Source organism: Oreochromis niloticus, linkage group LG23 (genome assembly GCF_001858045.2).
Source record: "Oreochromis niloticus isolate F11D_XX linkage group LG23, O_niloticus_UMD_NMBU, whole genome shotgun sequence".
NCBI classification, from domain to species: Eukaryota; Metazoa; Chordata; class Actinopteri; order Cichliformes; family Cichlidae; genus Oreochromis; species Oreochromis niloticus.
Genome location: NC_031986.2, coordinates 39,469,838 through 39,487,438, shown reverse-complemented (window position 1 = coordinate 39,487,438; position 17,601 = coordinate 39,469,838). Strand labels below are relative to the sequence as shown.

At 38.4% G+C, this 17,601-nt stretch overlaps 1 protein-coding gene across 5 annotated transcripts in view; it reads right to left on the bottom strand.

The window, feature by feature from the left end:
* Window positions 1-17,601, bottom strand: part of LOC100701255 (cytochrome P450 2J2) — a 102,494-nt gene that overhangs the window by 23,449 nt on the left and 61,444 nt on the right. For 2 of the 5 annotated variants that reach the window (XM_025903209.1, XM_025903208.1), the window contains 5 exons: window positions 4,768-4,930; window positions 4,460-4,609; window positions 4,196-4,356; window positions 3,394-3,570; window positions 3,179-3,317 (listed from right to left, as the gene is read on the bottom strand). In XM_025903209.1, coding sequence (XP_025758994.1) covers window positions 3,179-3,317; window positions 3,394-3,570; window positions 4,196-4,356; window positions 4,460-4,609; window positions 4,768-4,930 — 790 coding nt within the window. Of the gene's footprint in view, window positions 1-323; window positions 894-1,068; window positions 1,211-1,840; window positions 2,029-3,178; window positions 3,318-3,393; window positions 3,571-4,195; window positions 4,357-4,459; window positions 4,610-4,767; window positions 4,931-6,098; window positions 6,267-7,561; window positions 7,850-13,785; window positions 14,064-17,601 lie in introns of those variants that run through there. The other 3 variants (XM_019351315.2, XM_025903207.1, XM_025903210.1) reach the window with 3 other exon arrangements.

Here is a 17,601-nt window from a genome sequence, read left to right as displayed (position 1 = left end):
TTGAACCCTGGCTCAGGAGATTTTCATGACAAGTGACAGCACAGACATCTGCTAAAGAGAGAACATGTTTTTTCATCATAAAGACTGTGATATGAAGCATCATTAAAGTGTCAGTTCAGTAATGCTGATGGGAGAAAGAAGTGTTGACTCATGGTTTTTAATAGATGACTTAAAACACTAAACTCTAATTTCAGGGTATTATTTTAAGTTTACAGAATATAACATCTGGTAAGACGATGGGTTTTACTTCTCACTGTCCGTGTTATGTGTATCCATTTATCATGTATGCTACTTTGCTCTGTGGACTGTAAAATGTTTCATTGTATTCATGAAATAAACCAGAATTTCAATGTTAGAATCTTTTACTGTTTTTCTGCTTTTGTTCGCTCCAAGTTTGACAAAACCCACAGGTCACTAACAACGTGGAGCAGTCTCAGTGTATTTAGCTGCTTTTTCCCTAAACACAACCAGCTGACTGAGAGAAATGCCTGTAGTCATCCACTTTGGTCATTGTGAATGTTGAAGGAGATTTGTTCCATAGACACCTTATACTAGTGTTTTCTACACTTAATCCAACACTACTACGTTCTATTTTAATCCAGATTCCTTTTATAGTTTGCAGTGAAAAAAACTAAACTGCATTAGATGATAAATGTAATAAAAGAGTGATGTATCAAGCTGAGAATCAGACATTTTCAGTTTGTGATAATTCATGGTTTAACGTGGTACAGCACAGAGACGGTAAGGTTTGGGACAGCGTGTGCCTCCCAGCTGGAACTCCAGACTGGGCTGCTCTCCAGCAGGTGCAGAGAATGAAAACCTCTGAAGGAGGGAGGTAAAGAACAGGAATAACTCCATCCTGGCCAGCTGTTCTCCAAGACACACACGCTTACCTGAGAATACACAAGACACAGTTTTATTCTGATAATTAAAATAGTCTCTTTTATCACAGATTAATATTGCACAAACAAAGACATTGTGGTGGCAAGATGATATCAAGGAAAGACATAGTATGGGTTTTTCATTTAGCTCTTTTTAGAATGGAAAAGGTTTTGACTTCCAACTAACCTGCAGAAAATGGAAGGAAGGCATCTCTCTTGCAAAATTTACCACCCTGGTCCAGAAAGTGTTCGGGGTTGAAAGAGTGCGGAGTTTCCCACATTGACTCATCATGTAGGACCGAGTCAAGTGAAGCCAGGATTATGGTGCCCTGAAGAAGTATGACACAAAAAAATGAGATGCTAAAATTGTAAAATAATCAAAAGTGTAATAAATAAAAAAATAATAAAATCAAAAGAAAGAAAAAATATCAGATATCCCATTTCCATATATTTTAGCCAATAACTACAGTTAATAATAAATGCATCTGATTTATCAGGAATTTAGATCATTTTCTGAACAATATTCGAAAGACTCACTCACCTACAGGTTCAAGCTCACACAGGTTCAACACATGATTTCTGTTTTCCCATACAATACTTGAAACACTAGTGTGAACTAGAGTGAACAGCTACTTAATTAAAGTTATAAGTTTGTGCAACTTTAAAAAAAAAAAATCTACAATGTTTGCATCATCAAGTATCAACAATAGTCCAAAATGGACAAAATAAAGCTGAGGTGTAGGTTCTCCAGAATACTTAGTAAGGACGTGATAATCAATTTGTTTCAACAGTTTGTCTGTTTGTTTGTTTGTTTGTTTTTGTTTTTATTTGTGTATTGTGTATTTATTTGCTTTTTATGTTTGGGGGAGTGGGGGGGTTCCTGGAGGTTTAAAATGTTAAGCCAGAAAGTCTGACTAGGAAAAAAACAAAGGCACCAAAGTTGTTAGTGGATTGTGTACCTTTGGGATTGTGTACTTATCAATTGTGGTGTCCTTGCTTGCACTGCGGGCCACATTGAAGGGGATAATGTTGCCCATTCTCTGGATCTCATGGATGACCGCATCAGTATAGGGCATGTTTTCTCTATCAGTCATAGACGGCTGTCTGGATGAACCAATCACAGCATCGATCTCAGCCTGGACTTTTTCTGCACAGTGAAAACAGGAAACAAGTTTAAAAATAAAGCTTAAGATGAAAATAAACTAAAAAACTAAAACTAAACTGAAAAAAGCCATAATAACTGAGTTCTGTCTGTGTGGTCGCAAATTTTGAAGCCATTCTGATAACCTTCTTCCACCAACGATGTGGAGATCCAAATCCAATTAAAACCAAGACACTCAAAAAGATGCTCTGTAAAAGAGTAGAATTCTTGGAACAGAGTTTAATACACTGAATCATATGAACAGCAGGAAAAATACATACAGACATTTAGCAAGAAAATTACAAAGCAGAAAGCAAGCAAAGCAAAACCCCGGGGTGTACAGCCTTAAGCACAGACAGCAGAGCAACACGGAGACGGACAGGTAGCAGCAGCAGGAGGAAAAGAGCCCTGGGGGCGTCCTCTGGTCCCCTAATATAGAGACCAGTGTCGCCGCCCCCTGCTGCTGGGTAACTTTCCCACACGCCCAGCACAGCTGCTGGGGTCAGATAGCGGCCAGAGTTCACACCTGGCGCTGGCTGAGGGCCCGGTCCAAAGTGACACCAATAGGTTAACCCTTTGCTTTAGCCTCTGACAATAGGTCACAACATGGTCAAAGGTCACACATTAATCCTAATTATTAAATCTTATACAGCAAGTGGCACAATCTTATAACATATAATACACAGGTTACATGCTTAAAAACACTTCAGTGTGGGTTCAGAGTGTGTGTGTGTGTGTGTGTGTGTGTGTGTGTGTGTGTATTTTGTATGATATTTTATCGTGATGTGTTCAGGATCTCTATTACAATGTTACTGTTTTGGTTGTGCTGCATTAAAGACGTTAAATTAATTAATTATTAAGTAAATTATTCAAGAGAACTCTCACCCTACATTAACTGCCCTGTTACAGTACCAACTTAATAAACCTCGGTGAAGCAAAATGTCTTGTGCTTAAGACTCTACATGAAAGTTAAAATATATATGTTCAGTGCGCACAGATATATAGTGTATATAGTTACATAGTTATACATATCAAACAAAAATCCACCACATCTGCTGCACAGATAACTGGGGAGAAAATTCTCATTCCAACGAGAATCAATATGTGATGGCAAGATGATTACACAGTATGCAGGCATGGTGGATATTATGCACACCTTGTATGTCAGGGTAGCAGATCATGTAAAGCAGTCCCCAGTTCAAAGTAGTGGTTGTAGTTTCGCTTCCAGCAAAAAACAGGTCCATAGTGCATGCACTTAAACTGCTGTGATCAAAAACTGAATCACTGCCCTCCTTCTACCAGAGACAGGAATAAATGACTGTTGACATATTTCATTTGAAATGCAAAACGAAAACACAGCACAACACTCACCTCTTCCATTTCTATGAGAAAGGCATCGATGTAATCTCTCGGCGATGCTGGGTTAAAATTTTCTATGTGTTCTCTGATTTTCGTTTTTATGAAATCGGTTATGTGTCGTTTTAAAGTTAATATCTTCTGATGAGGTCCAGGCAGCCACTTCACCAGCCAGGGCATTGTGTTGTACATCTACAGAACAGGAAAACAGCTACCAAATTATATCATGGTCTCATTGGTGTAATTTTGTGCTGAACATTTCAATACCTGAAATTTATGAAAGATAATTCATAATTTTATTGGGGGGGGGGTGTTATATTGGTTGGGTCTGATTATGGGGGGGGGGGGGGGCTTGGGGTCATAACCCCCCTAACCCCGCTAGAAATTACGCCCCTGGATGGTCTGGTAACAATTGTGACATTTCTACCTGTGCATTTCTATACAGCACTCAAAGGATCCTGAATTAACATGTCTTGGGGAATTCCACAGGTGCAAAGATGGTGAAGGAAGTCTAACGTCCAGGGAAAAATAAAATCTTTTACACTTCATTTTAGACCAAAGCCAACAAACCCTTTCAGTTTGGTGATTCTATACACTCATTTTATGTTTCAGTGACCACTGAAATTAAAGGTTAATCTAGATAACGATTAATACAGTTTCCAATTATGGATGTTCAGTAACAAAATTATTTCTAGATCAATACATTTGAATTTAATAAGGAGATGTTTGTTATTTAACTATATATGACATATGTATTCAGGACATGTTGTGATGTAATAAGATTAATAAATGCTGTTGCCTTTTTAAAGGAGGTTACCTGTGCCACTGTGGTTCCCTGTAAGCGTACTATCTCGGTAAAGTTATTAAGAATAGACTGATACTGCTCATCAGTGTATTCAAATCGATCCCCAAATACCAAACAGCAGATGATGTTTGACACGGCGTTGTTTAACAGTGGCTGGGCATTAACAGGCTTTCCTGTAGAATAAAGAGACAATAAGAATACGAGGCAGTAAAAGGCTTGTTGAGTAATGATGTTTGTGCAGTTTCTAAGTGTGTGTGTGTGTGTGTTTGTGTGTGCCTTGATGATCCGCAAAGGCCTCTGTGAGATATTGGCACTCCTGCTGGATGGATAACTCCAGGGTCTTCTTGCCCAGACCAAAGTTTCTGAGTGTATGAAGAGTAAATCTCCTCTGCTGCTTCCACCGATACCCATTTGACATCACAAGACCTTTGGACACACACACACACACACACACACACACACACACAATGGTAATAGGAACTAATTAGAACATCTTAATATCCCAGATTTGGCAAGTCTGATGCTGCTGGTCTAATAATTACTAATGAGATTCTTTTGGGGAAAAAAAGAAAAGAAAAAAACACCATTATTCCCAAATAAGTCTTCAAATATGGGTACTGCTGGACGATCTGTGAAGTCTTCTCCTTGTTGGACCAGCGCTTCTCTCAAAAGCTTGTAGCCATTAAGGACCACAACTCTTCCACCAAAGAGTCGAAGGCTGAAAATCTTTCCATATTTCTCTGCAAACTGAACACAGAGAGTGGACAGGTGTGTTGGTGAGGATGACATCTGTGTTTGTATACATCACTTTGCATTTAAACATTCATTTTTATTAATCTCTGACTCTCTTGTACAGTATGTTTTCGTACTGTCTCCATCCCCTCACCCCAAACCAGTCGCGGCAGATGGTTACCCATCCTCGAGCCTGGTGCGGCTTGAGATTGGTCCTGCTATAATGCAGTTTGTTGCCATGTGCTTGATGGTTGCTGGGGTTTTCTCTGTATTATTGCAGGAGTTTACAATATCCTAATCACACTGAAAAAAAGTTTTTTAAAAAATGGTGGTAGATGTTGGTTATATGATTTTTTTTTTAACCCACTGCCAGGTGGTTGCTAGGCATTTATAATTCAGCTTTTATGGATATAAATAATGTGTTACAGTTCTGAAATGAAAATGAAATGATGCTTAAGGTTAAATCCAAGGTAATTTTTACATGCTGCTAGGTGATTACCAACATGATACATATGTAAAAATAAATAATTACTTAAAAATCAAGTATCATCATTTAAAGCATTTATTAACTCATGTATTTTTAATTAATTATTTGTATTAATTAATAATATTTTTATTATTTAATTATTTAACATTTTAATTCATTAATGATACATTTAATTAAATATTTAATAATGTATTTATTGGCACTCCAAGCCCTCCATACTCTTACACGCTATGCAGATTTAGAACTACACACGCATAGCACACTCGTACCGCAGAGAAATGTGAGCACGTTTATAAAAGTGCAAAAATGTTTGTGTTTGATTGCAGAAGCAAAGCAGAAGTGACATTTTTTCATTGTCGGTAATGCTATAAAACCAGCTGCATGAACTGCTGAATGAACCGTGTGACCTACAGAAGCACAAAACTATTGTGAATCGATTAACGAAATATAACTTGCACATTTGATCAATTAGTATAACTGATATATCAGTACAGTTCAGCTGATGAGGCAGAGTGACTTTATTGGGCAGGCCTGGTGTCTTCATCAAAAACTGTAAACTTAGCATAAAATCTTTAAGTTTAATCCTCTAATGAGAACAATAAATGTGTATTTTAAAAGCGGTCAAACTAGAGTGCTACTTTAACCTGTCAGCAATTTGTTTAATATAACATATTATACTTATGTATAGTGTCATACCTCTGCGAACTGCAGGTGAAGTCTGCTAGGTCTGATGCGATGAAGATCGCCAATGAAAGGAAGAGCCCAGGGTCCAGGAGGAAAATTTCTCGGCACTCTGTTCTTCAAAAAATCAGTCAGGACCAGAAAAACACACAGGAATAACGAAATGCTACTGAAATCTATCCACTCTAAGTAGGGATGCAACGATACCAATTTTTTCAAACCGATCCGATACCGATACTTGGATCTGAGTACTTGCCGATACCGAGTACAAAATCCGATACTTCTACCACACACAAGTTAAACTTAACCAGCAGTAAAGAAACGACCCCAGACAACTCTTTAACACAAACGAAACGTTTACTGAACGTAAGGGCAGAGACAAATACTGTACAACACATCCCTTTTTTAAACTCAAATGATATTCCAATTCCTTAACCAAATGAAATACACTGTATAAATGAAATAATTCCCTTTCAAATTATATTAAACAACCCAACTTATGTTATCACCTTTTGGTAAGTGACTCACTAATATACACTCCAAAACACGTTATATAACTCCACTAAACATACAATATTCACACATGGGCCCCACACACACTCACATTCACACTTGTTGCAGGCCTGTTTGCTGCTCGCGCCGGACGATGGAGAAAAATCCTCTTCTCCCCAGTAAGAGCACAAAAGTCTGACTTACAGTTCCGTTGCTCGGTAGGTCGCCGTGTACCAGTCCCACACTAAATCCACTCCCTGCGGACCCGATGCTGTCTCAGCTACAGCGCGTTAGCCAGTCACTGTCCAGCTCTCCGACAGTCCATAACGGCTGCCTCCGTGGTGCAGCCAAGCAGTCCGGGCTAGCCTTTAGCCTCGGCGATCGTAGCTGGAAACACAGTTTTCCACGGTGGTGCGACCGTTGAAACAAAAAGTCACTTCACCCACACTCTGTTGCGAAGCTCCCACACGGTCAGCTTTCTAGTCACACACTCTTTTGTGCTAGTTAACCTCAGTAAAACTAGCCGGGTCTCTCACTTTGGTTCAGCTAACCTCGTGCATCTCTCCATGCCGTTCTCTTCTCCTCCTCCATTGCAACAGATACACAGGTCCCGTTTTATGCTACCTTCACGGGCCTCCAGAAAATTAGAACTCTGAACAATATTTTAACTCCCTTCAGAGTTACATACCATAAAATAATACTTTTATGATTAACATAACAGTTTGATTGCTCTAATTACCTGTATTTACCTTGTGACATATTACAGGGCAAATTAAATTCAGGGTACAGTTACATCACATAACTGTGAACACCTTATGTTACCGTGGCGTTCAAGTCCATGGGAATTATGAGTATCTACTCCCAAATTCGGGCTACATTAGTATCGGTTCATGGTATCGGTTAACTTTTACGAGTACGAGTACGCACACATTTTACAGTATCGGCCCCGATACCCGATACCAGTATCGGTATCGGTGCATCCCTAACTCTAAGCCGAGGACACTGTATACTGTCTCCATGTCTTCACTTGTTTGTGCTGACCTGTAGTTCGTTTAAAGGTAACAATCAGTTGATCGATTTTTTAACTTGTAGCTTTCTCCCTCGAGCTTTGGTTTCTTTTCACAAAGAGAAAAAAGTGAATCAAAAATGCGTCATTACAAAACACGTGAGAACGTTTACTCCGCTTATTCGTCAGATGTGTCAGGGATGGGATAACACTCTTAACTGCGCCACCACAACATAACTGAGGTTTTGGTACCAAATGCATGCGGTAAGCATGCAGTTGGGGCATGCTAGGTTGTGAAAACAGTGCACAGTGCTCTCTTGTTGTACCTACAGAGGGGTCCATTGGACAAAAAGCAATGCAGTATTAAATAATGCAAAACGTAACTGGGCGCTGTAGAAAAGCCTTTTCTGTTACTTAAGCATTATTAGACAAATAAACTTATGAAAGTTACAGATTAATACTTGCACCTAACGATGTAATATATTTGTAATTAATCAATAATTTGCCTTGTTTGATTACTTTTCTAAGACAGTAAAAAATATAATACGAAAGTGATGTGCAGTAACAGAGATTTCTTTTTGAAAGCGCATATTAGCATAGTGAAGTCTTCACTAGCTGTAAGATCCCTTAGATTCTGTAAATGTTCCTAGAACTTGATTTTTTCTCAACAGAGACTTCAGAAGTTGAACTTCAGAACCTGTAATCTCCTGAATGCACTCTCCCAGAAACCTCCAATGCACCCATTCAACTTCTCAACCTGCTCCAGTTGTACCCTAGTCCTCTTAATCTCACAATTTTACTGTCACCAATCTGAAACTTGTTGTTTTCAACCACTTTTGGAGGTGTGTCCCATTGTGTGTCTGTACAAAGAACACGCAGATTCCACACAAAAGCTGCAGCCAGCAATGCGGTTCACATCCAGCCTATAATTATCCTTTGTTTATAATCTTAAGATTGCTGAATTATTGGTCACTAGGATTTGGGTGGTAATAGTGGTTTCAATTAAGGATTTAAATATTTGCCTCACCATGGTTACTTTACTTGTGGTGACATTCTCTCACTGGTTATTTGATATCATGCACATGTGAAGATAAAGAACCTCAGAATTTGCTTTGTGTGCAAAGGTAAAGGTTTGATTTACACCCAAGAAAAGTTCTTTTTTTCTTCACATGCCAGAATATGGTGTTTTACTCATGAAGACAACAAGTGACTCTGAAAGCCTTTAAATAAAGAGTAAAGTTTTTATTGAAACGGAAGTGTCCGGATTACATGATACATTCTCAAACTGATAAACAGCACTGAAACGAACTGCACTCCCACCCGTTAAAGCTCAGTTTTAAACTATATTGTGACCTTAAACACAAATCCTAATGACAGTGTGATTTATTTGAGCACAATGAGTCTGGTAGGTCTGACAAATTTAATGTGCACTGGAAAAGACTTTAAGAAAGTTGCAGGAGAAGATATTTACTGCATATTTTAATACAGAGAGGATGAAAAATAACAATTCACCTTAATCTAAAGAAATAGTAATATAGCAGATCATCATTCATTACAACATAAATGTAATTTTGCTGGGAAAATAAGTGCTCAGATTAAAAGAACTGGTGTTTTAACGTGGCACGGCACAGAGGCGGTAAGGTTTGGGACTGCGAGTGACTCCTAACTTGAACTCCAGACTGGGCTGCTCTCCAGCAGGTGCAGAGAATGAAAACCTCTGAAGGAGGGAAGTAAGAAACAGAAATAACTCCATCCTGGCCAGCTGTTCCCCGAGACACACACGCTTGCCTGAATACACAATAAGACATATAAGTTTTATTCACACAATTTATAAGTTAATCTCTTTGATCACAGACATCGATCCTCAGCAAAGTTAACACTGTTATTGTAAATGGCTGCTGAGGCAAAAGATTAATGGCAAGACATTTTCCTTCAGTAATTTTGCCTCTTTAAAGCACTTGGCTTTAAACAGCCTTTAACTGGATTTTGAGGAACTGTAACAACTGACTAACCTGCAGAAAAAGGAAGGAAGGCCTCTCTCCTCCTGAATTTACCATCCTGGTTGAGAAAGTGTTGAGGGTTGAAGGAGTTTGGAGTTTCCCACATTGTCTCATCATTTAAGACCGAATTTAGAACAGGTATGACCATTGTACCCTGAGAAAATACAGCCAATTAGAAGCGTTATTTATTTGTGTCTCTTTAGTGTTTGTGCTAGTCAGTTTGTCATACATGTTTCTGGTATTGCTGATTATTTGTGCATTTATTACTTCTACAGTCGACTATTCATTAGTATCAGGTTGCTCTAAATGCTCGCTGAAAAGCCTTCAGCAAGCAGTGATCCAAAATGCTGCAGTAAGAGCTCTGACAGGGACTAGAAAGACAGAAGATTTTAGATTCATATTCACTTCTCTTCATTGGCTTCCAGTTAAATCTAGAATTAAATTTAAAATCCTTCCCCTTCCTTTTCTTTTTTCATTCTCTATGTGTTCATACGTTTATTTGCATTTAATAATTAGCTATTATTAATGTCTGGCTCTCTTCCACAGTGTGTCTTTTTTTCCTTTCTCCTCCCCTCACCCCTTGTCTGGTCACAGCAGATGGCTGCCCTTCCCTGAAGCTGGTTTTGCTGGAGGTTTCTTCCTGTTTAAAGGTAGTTTTTCCTTCCCACTGTTCCCAAGTACTTCCTTAAAAGGAGCCATCTGATTGTTGGACTTTAATAATAATCAGCACCCCAAGGTGACTGTTACTGTGATTTGGTGATATCTAAATAAAACTGAATTGAAACGAACTATATTCATACTGTGTTTAATTTTTGGCCCCAAGTATATTTTGGGATGTCTCAGCATCTCAGTCTCTTTCATTTGTGTCCCATTCTCATTCTTGCTCCAGCTTTTATTTTCTATCTTAAACACGTTTTACAAGATACATTTTCTGCATTTTGTGGTGAATTTGAGGTAGCTTTTTGTGGAAGTTACAATGTTACTCCATCTTCTCACATGACATATAGGCTTGTTTAACTTAACACAACAGGCAGTTGTAGTTTAAGACGTTCTGGAATTCAAAACAAAACTTTATTTAAGTCAACCAACTTTGAGAATCCTGGCATTAGATGATAAAAGGACGGCTTTCCTAGTTTTTCATTCAAAATCTATCTGAAAAAAAAAAAAGGAAAACGCAAAAGTGCTATAAAAAATTTCTCTTCACAATTGCTTTGTGTACCTTTGGGATTGTGTACTTATCCACTGTTGTTTCCCTGTTTGCAACATGGGCCACGTTGAGGGGAATGATGTTGCCCATTCTCTGGATCTCATGGATGACCGCATCAGTATATGGCATGTTTTCTCTGTCAGTCATAGAAGGTTGTCTGGATGAACCAATCACAGCATCGATCTCAGCCTGGACTTTTTCTGCACATAGTGAGAAAACGAACTGGTGGCTGTTGTTGCAATTTGGCGCTATTAAAAAGTTTATGCCGCTTAGATAACCAGGGGGGAATTTACACATCTTTCGCTCCCAACACAAGAATGATCTGTGAGAAATCTCTGAAAAAAAAGTAATAGAAAGATGGTCACAAGTCTGTATTCAGGATTAATATTGTTCATACACACACCTTGAATGTCAGGGTAGTAGATCATGTATAGCAGTCCCCAGTGTAAAGTAGTTGTAGTAGTTTCAGTTCCAGCACCAAACAAGTCCAGGGTGCAAAAACACAAATTGCTGAGACTAAAACCAGAGTCTTCGTCCTCCTTCTATCAGAGACACAAAAGCCAGAAGTGGGAAACATGTTTCATTAGAAAATGTAAATGAACAAGAACACATTTTGAAAATGCTCACCTCCCCCATTTCTATGAGAAAAGCATCAATGTAGTCTCTTGGTGATGATGGGTTGAGGTTTTCTCTGTGTTCTTTGATTTTGACTTCTACAAAGTCAATTATCTTTTGAAACAGAGTGAATATATTTTGGTGAGGTCCAGGCAGCCACCTCATCAGCCAGGGTAATGTGTTGTAAATCTACAGAACAGGAAGACAGTCAATAAAGCATCTGACACCCTGGAAACAGTTGGCTTTCAAAGATATTACATCACATTGTGTCCCAGCAGTTCACTTATAAACTACCCATGGCAACCTACAGGAAGTAAACAGAATAACCAATAGGTTTATGTTAAGTAGCTCAAATTGGACAAAAGTAGGCTTAAACTGTGATAGACAGTAATGAAAAGTAACCAAGTAAATTCATTTAAACACAATTTTAAAGTATACTTTAATTGTAATTAAAATCAGTTTTACATTGCACCAGATTTCAAAATATGTAACTTTCTTCCTCCACTGTTTTTAAATGAACCCAACAGTGAAATATTTCTGGTTATCAGTGACAGAATCTGAGACAAGGCACAGCACTGGTGGAGTCTAATGTGCATAATAGCTATGCTCCACTAACTGCTAGGAAAGCAAAAACAGCTTGGGCTGAACAAAAAAGTTCAGTTAAAGTGTTCTTATGTGTGTTCTATATGAATCCTGAGTCAAACAACACTACAGTATGTAAAAGAGTTTCACCTGTGCCCACACGCTTCCCTCCAAGTAAACTATCTCATTGAAGAGCTGCAGAATTGACTGAAACTGCTTGTCGGTGTACTCAAATCGATTCCCAAACACCAAGCAGCAAATGATGTTGGACACAGCGTTGTTTAAAAGTGACTGGGTATTAAAAGGCTTTCCTGAAAGAGAATATGGCCATTAGACAAAACATTAGAGCAAACTCATGTTAATGAATTTTGGATTCTTTAAAACAAATTTTACATGGACTTGTGTTTAAGTTTAAAACGTAGGAAGTTGTTGTGTGTTTCACTATGACTGTAGGATTAGTTGGATTTAGAGTCTTATGTAGTAATGTGCAGGTGTATGTTACTGTCTTGCAGAAGTTTGAGGTAAAGTAAAAGGATATATCCATATTAACCATTAATTGTTATTATTAATGAAGACAAAAAAAGTATTATTACTGTGTCATCATAAAAAGTGTGAGTTTCGTGTGTGTGTGTGTGTGTGTGTGTGTGTGTGTGTGTGTGTGTGTGTGTGTGTGTTATTGTGTGTGCCTTGGTGATCTGCAAAAGCCTCTGTGAGATACTGGCACTCCTGCTGGATGTATAACTCCAGGGTCTTCTTGCCCAGACCAAAGTTTCTGAGTGTGTGAAGAGCAAATCTCCTCTGTTGCTTCCACTGATACCCATTTGATACCACAAGACCTTTTGGAAAAACAAAACAGCGTTAGATGCAAAGTAACTTAAAATTAAAGTCTAAAAAATATTGACTTAGGTCTTAACATTGCTAAAAAGGTGACAGGCTGGTGATGCTGGTCTTATTAAAACATTTTAAACATTTTTCAAGGAAAATGATCACCTTTATTCCCAACCAATTCTTCAAACATTGGTAGGCTGGGACGATCCACGAAGTCTTCTCCTCGTTGGATTAGGGCTTCTTTGACAAGCTTGTAGCCATTAATAATCACAGTTCTTTGACCAAAGAATCGAAGGCTGAATATGTTTCCATATTTCTCTGCAAACTGAACATGAACAGAAGATTCTGTTCAGTGTTGGGTTGGGATGTGCCTAATTTTTTTTAGCTACTTCTTCTTGAGAAAGCCAATATTAATACAGCTTCTTGTGAATACAAATACAGCTTCACACACCGCAATGTCTATTTCTCTCAATAAATAGACCAAAATGACAACAACAAACAAATACTTCATTCAATCCATAGGTATCTATTTTTATGTAAGAAAATATTCAGGACTAGGCTGAACTCTCTGTGACTCTTCTGCCCTATTGCACATTTCGAATGCAATTAAAAGTAAATTACTTGCTTGCTTTGGTTTATTACTTCCCAACCCACAAGTGACTCATGATAACTGTTGTCTTAACTGTAGAATGCACACACACACACACACACACAAAGGACAGACAATATATGGTTAACATTGGTGAAGGTGAGGTGGTTGGTGGGGGCCCCACATAATATTTTGGTTAACACCCCATAGAAAATTGGGCCAGCTCTGCACAAATACATACTAACCTTTCAAAAAGAGAGCAACAGCACTTTTAATGCCTGGGGCACACTATTTTTATGACATGAAATAACACCAACAAAAATATTATTAATACTACTACAACAACTACAACAACTAATAATAATAATAATTAGTATGTATACCTCTGCAAACTGCAGATGAATTCTATCAGGTCTGATGCGATGAAGATCACCAATGAAAGGCAGAGCCCACGGTCCGGGAGGAAAGTTTTTTGGCACTCTGTTCTTCAAAACTTCAGTCGTAAGCAGAAGAACAAACAAAAAGATTAAAATGCTCCTGCCGTCTACCCACTCTGAGCCAAGAAGGCTGTAAATTGTCTCCATGTCTTCGCTTAGTTAGGCTGTCGGTTAATGTTGAGACGGGCTCTATACGCAAATATGACGATGATTGTTTTATTACCTGAGGACGTGGAAAGACTCCAAAACAACGAACCGTGGTTTGCTTTCGAAATAAAAGCACGTGGTTAAGACTTAATCAATGTAAAATTACGCTACATCTCTAAGACACTCTGTTACAACTACAAGTCTGACTAGAACATGATATACCTGTACCAGGTGGTTAAAAAAATCGGAATTGTAACAGTTTATGAAGTTTAGGGCTACATTTAGGAGGAACACAGGTAGCCGTGCATGTTTCCGCTCGATATTCTTAGCCACACGGTGTGCTTTTAGTTTAGGATTATTGTTTTCGTACATTTATTAATTAAGAAAACACCTGAGCAATGAAACTTTTACCTTTCAGTTTAATTTAGAAGGCTAATGGCTTTGTTTTTCACTGACCGTCTACTTTGGTTTTTTCTCAATAAATTACGTAATATATTTATTAAATATTTCATTCACAAAGATCGCATTTCTGATTTAAGCACGATCAGTTTTTGAGCAGTATATTTCAGTATACTGGCCTGTATGGTTTACAGTAGTTGGTATTATTCTTCTGGGGACCTTTGGGTTCTTGTCATAATTACATAACACATTCAGAGTCAAAGGGAACAACACACTCAGTGTGTGAAAAGTTTAAACCGCCCAGTAGGTTAAAGGCATTGGTACCTTATCTTGAAACCCGAATCCTAATTTGGTTTGGAATGTGGGAAGAATAATGAAGAGAACTTTAAAGAAAAATGATTGAAAATGATACAGTTAACACAAGATATCGGTGTGCCTTTTATTCGAGTGGATCGCTTTTATCTATATACACCAGGGGTGTCCAAACTTTTTTCACTGAGGGCCACATACATACAAATATAGGAGGGGCTGGGCCACTTACTAGAAATTAGGTATATAACCTTAACTGTAGTGTATTAAAGTTAGAAAAATCATTTAAAAGTGGTCAAATGTGTTATATTGTTGAATATAATTAAAGACAAAACTGCCTTCATCACAGCTTTCCATAAATGGATCTTTATTGATTTATTCAGAAAAAGCTTTGGTAGCTCATTCTCAGAACAGCAGCAGATTTCTTCTTAGACAGAAGAGACAGTACAGAGAAAAAACAATAAAGGGGAAAATGGGACGGGTACATTTCAAGCTTGTTATTTAAGTTCTTAGGCTTAGCAACACACCTATTAACGGTCGTTTGAAACGGTTATCAACATTAACAGACTGAACTGGACTTAATAACATGAGTCCATATAATTTTAGTAAATTATTCTGGTGAGTATCAGCTGCACTGGGTATGTAAATCGGGCCATCCAGCCGCGGTGCTGATCGCCACTCGTGCCAGAAATCCGGACAAATGTCACTTGATCAAGGAGCAGATCTGCATCAGATGAGATCAGCTGACTTTGCGTGTGCGTGCGCTGTGCACAGCGGTGTGTACTCTGTGTGTTAACAAGAAAAACGCATATAAGAAAGTGGTGCGTAAAAGCAGGGTAGTGACAGAATTGATGCGCATTATTGATATTTGAAGCATGTGTACCTGCACATTAACACACGGGTACTGTGGAATATATTTTTTACTCACCTAAAGCGCTCGTGCTCTCGTCCACTCCCCGCAAAACAATTAGCAGCTGTGGCATCAGTGCTCAGATCGCATGCGATGGAGTAAAAATCCAAAGCACAGCTTTATCAGACAGTTGCAGTTTAATGTTGGCTGACAGTCTTCAACGCATCGCACAACTGGATTTCTGGACATGCTGACGTTGTTGAAGTCCTGCACTTTTTTCGGGCACATTATTTCGGTGACTTTAACGAGGCAGCGTTTTATGAGGTCTCCATCTGAAAAAGGCTTGCCATGTCTTGCGATGAGTTGGGCGACCTCATAGCTGCTATTGGAGCCTTTTCCTGGACAATTTGAGCACGAAAAAACATACTGTTGCTGACCCTGCAGGATAGCTACCCTTTGCTTTAATTTCTGCTCTCGCTCAGCACCAGTGTAGGATGCATAGGCCTGATGTTTGGTTTCATAATGACGTCGTACATTATACTCTTTCATAACTGCCACAGTTTCAGTGCAGATCAAACAGACACACTATGTCTTGAATTCTTTGAAGAAATATTCACTCTCCCACTGTGTCTGAAATTTTCTGCACTCACTTTCTACCTTTCGCTTCTTTGGTTCTGCAATGTTTGGTAACTTGGGGTAAATTTCTTCTGTGATTGTCCTTTTTAGTGGAGAAACTGCCTTGATCAACAGTAGCTCCCCCTGGTGTTCAAACTAAGAAGTGCAATACACTCAAGCAAAAGTTGAAGTGCGGGCCATATTCTATTCCGCGGGCCGGACTTTGGACACCCCTGATATACACTGTCTTAAGAGAAAAGTGCTTAATTGTTTAAAATGTATTTTTTTTTAAAAGGAAAAAGCAAGTTGAACTGAACAAGGGGAAGTTAGAGTAACAGAGTCGTTTGTTAGCCATTAAACGCCCAATAATTAATCTTTATACAACAATATGTTTGCAGGTTTGTGTATTCCTGCTATTACATTGAGGCAGATAGTTGAGCAAACTTCTTGGCCAGCGCCCCCCAAATTGCTAGAACATTTGTGTACATTAGTCTTTTGCATCATCCAACTGTACTGAAATACTCAAATAGGAATGCTTGGGTTGCCAATACTGCAAATCTTTTCCTTAAGATTGCTGCTATTTCTTTTCTATGTTGTACTTTGATGAGCTGGAGGTTTTCGTGAAGCTTTTATTTTGGTACTTTCACTGAGTAAATTTGTTTCCGATAACATTTAGATTTAACTATTAATATTTAGAACTGGCACATATACTTAACATGTTTATGTAACATTTAGATTTACATTAAAAAGTCTGCAAATATTTGTGACTTGAAAAGCAATCTCAAAGCAGACTTTGAGAAGTTTGGAGCTAAATGTGATACATTTTGAAGTTGTTTCCAGCATTCTTCAATTTACAATCAGCTCCATAGTAACCAGCTGGAAGAGCTCTATCTCCTGACTTGTTTTTTTACATCAGAATTCCCAAGAGGTCCTCTGTCTTGTGTAACATGGTTGGGGCCTCTTTTTCCAGAGTCCACTAATAATATTAGGCTTTTTACCTCCACTGAGGAGCTTATAAACACACTTCATTGGTTTCTATGTTTGTTACACAAAAACTAGCAGCCATCCTGAAACTTAGAGGTGGAATATATCAAATAAGTAAATTTGGTACAGATCTTTTCATTGTTACTTTCCGAGCCATGTAGGAATTTTGCTGGCTGGTGGGTGTTCTGTTTTGTTTATTCTGTAAAATACCAGAACCCTTAGTTTCCAAACAGCCACAGGGTTTTGCCTTTTTCAAGAAATGTTTTCACTGGAGTTGACTTTAAAACAACGGAAGTTGCAGAAGTCGCTGATAAAAATACAGACTGCTGAAAAATTAAAGGAAAAACCTGAACCCTTCACCCCCTGCTGCGAGAGTGGCTGTTTATTATTATTGTTTATTTGGGGACTATTGTATTGTACACACACAATGGCATAGATATTACACACACATACAGCTA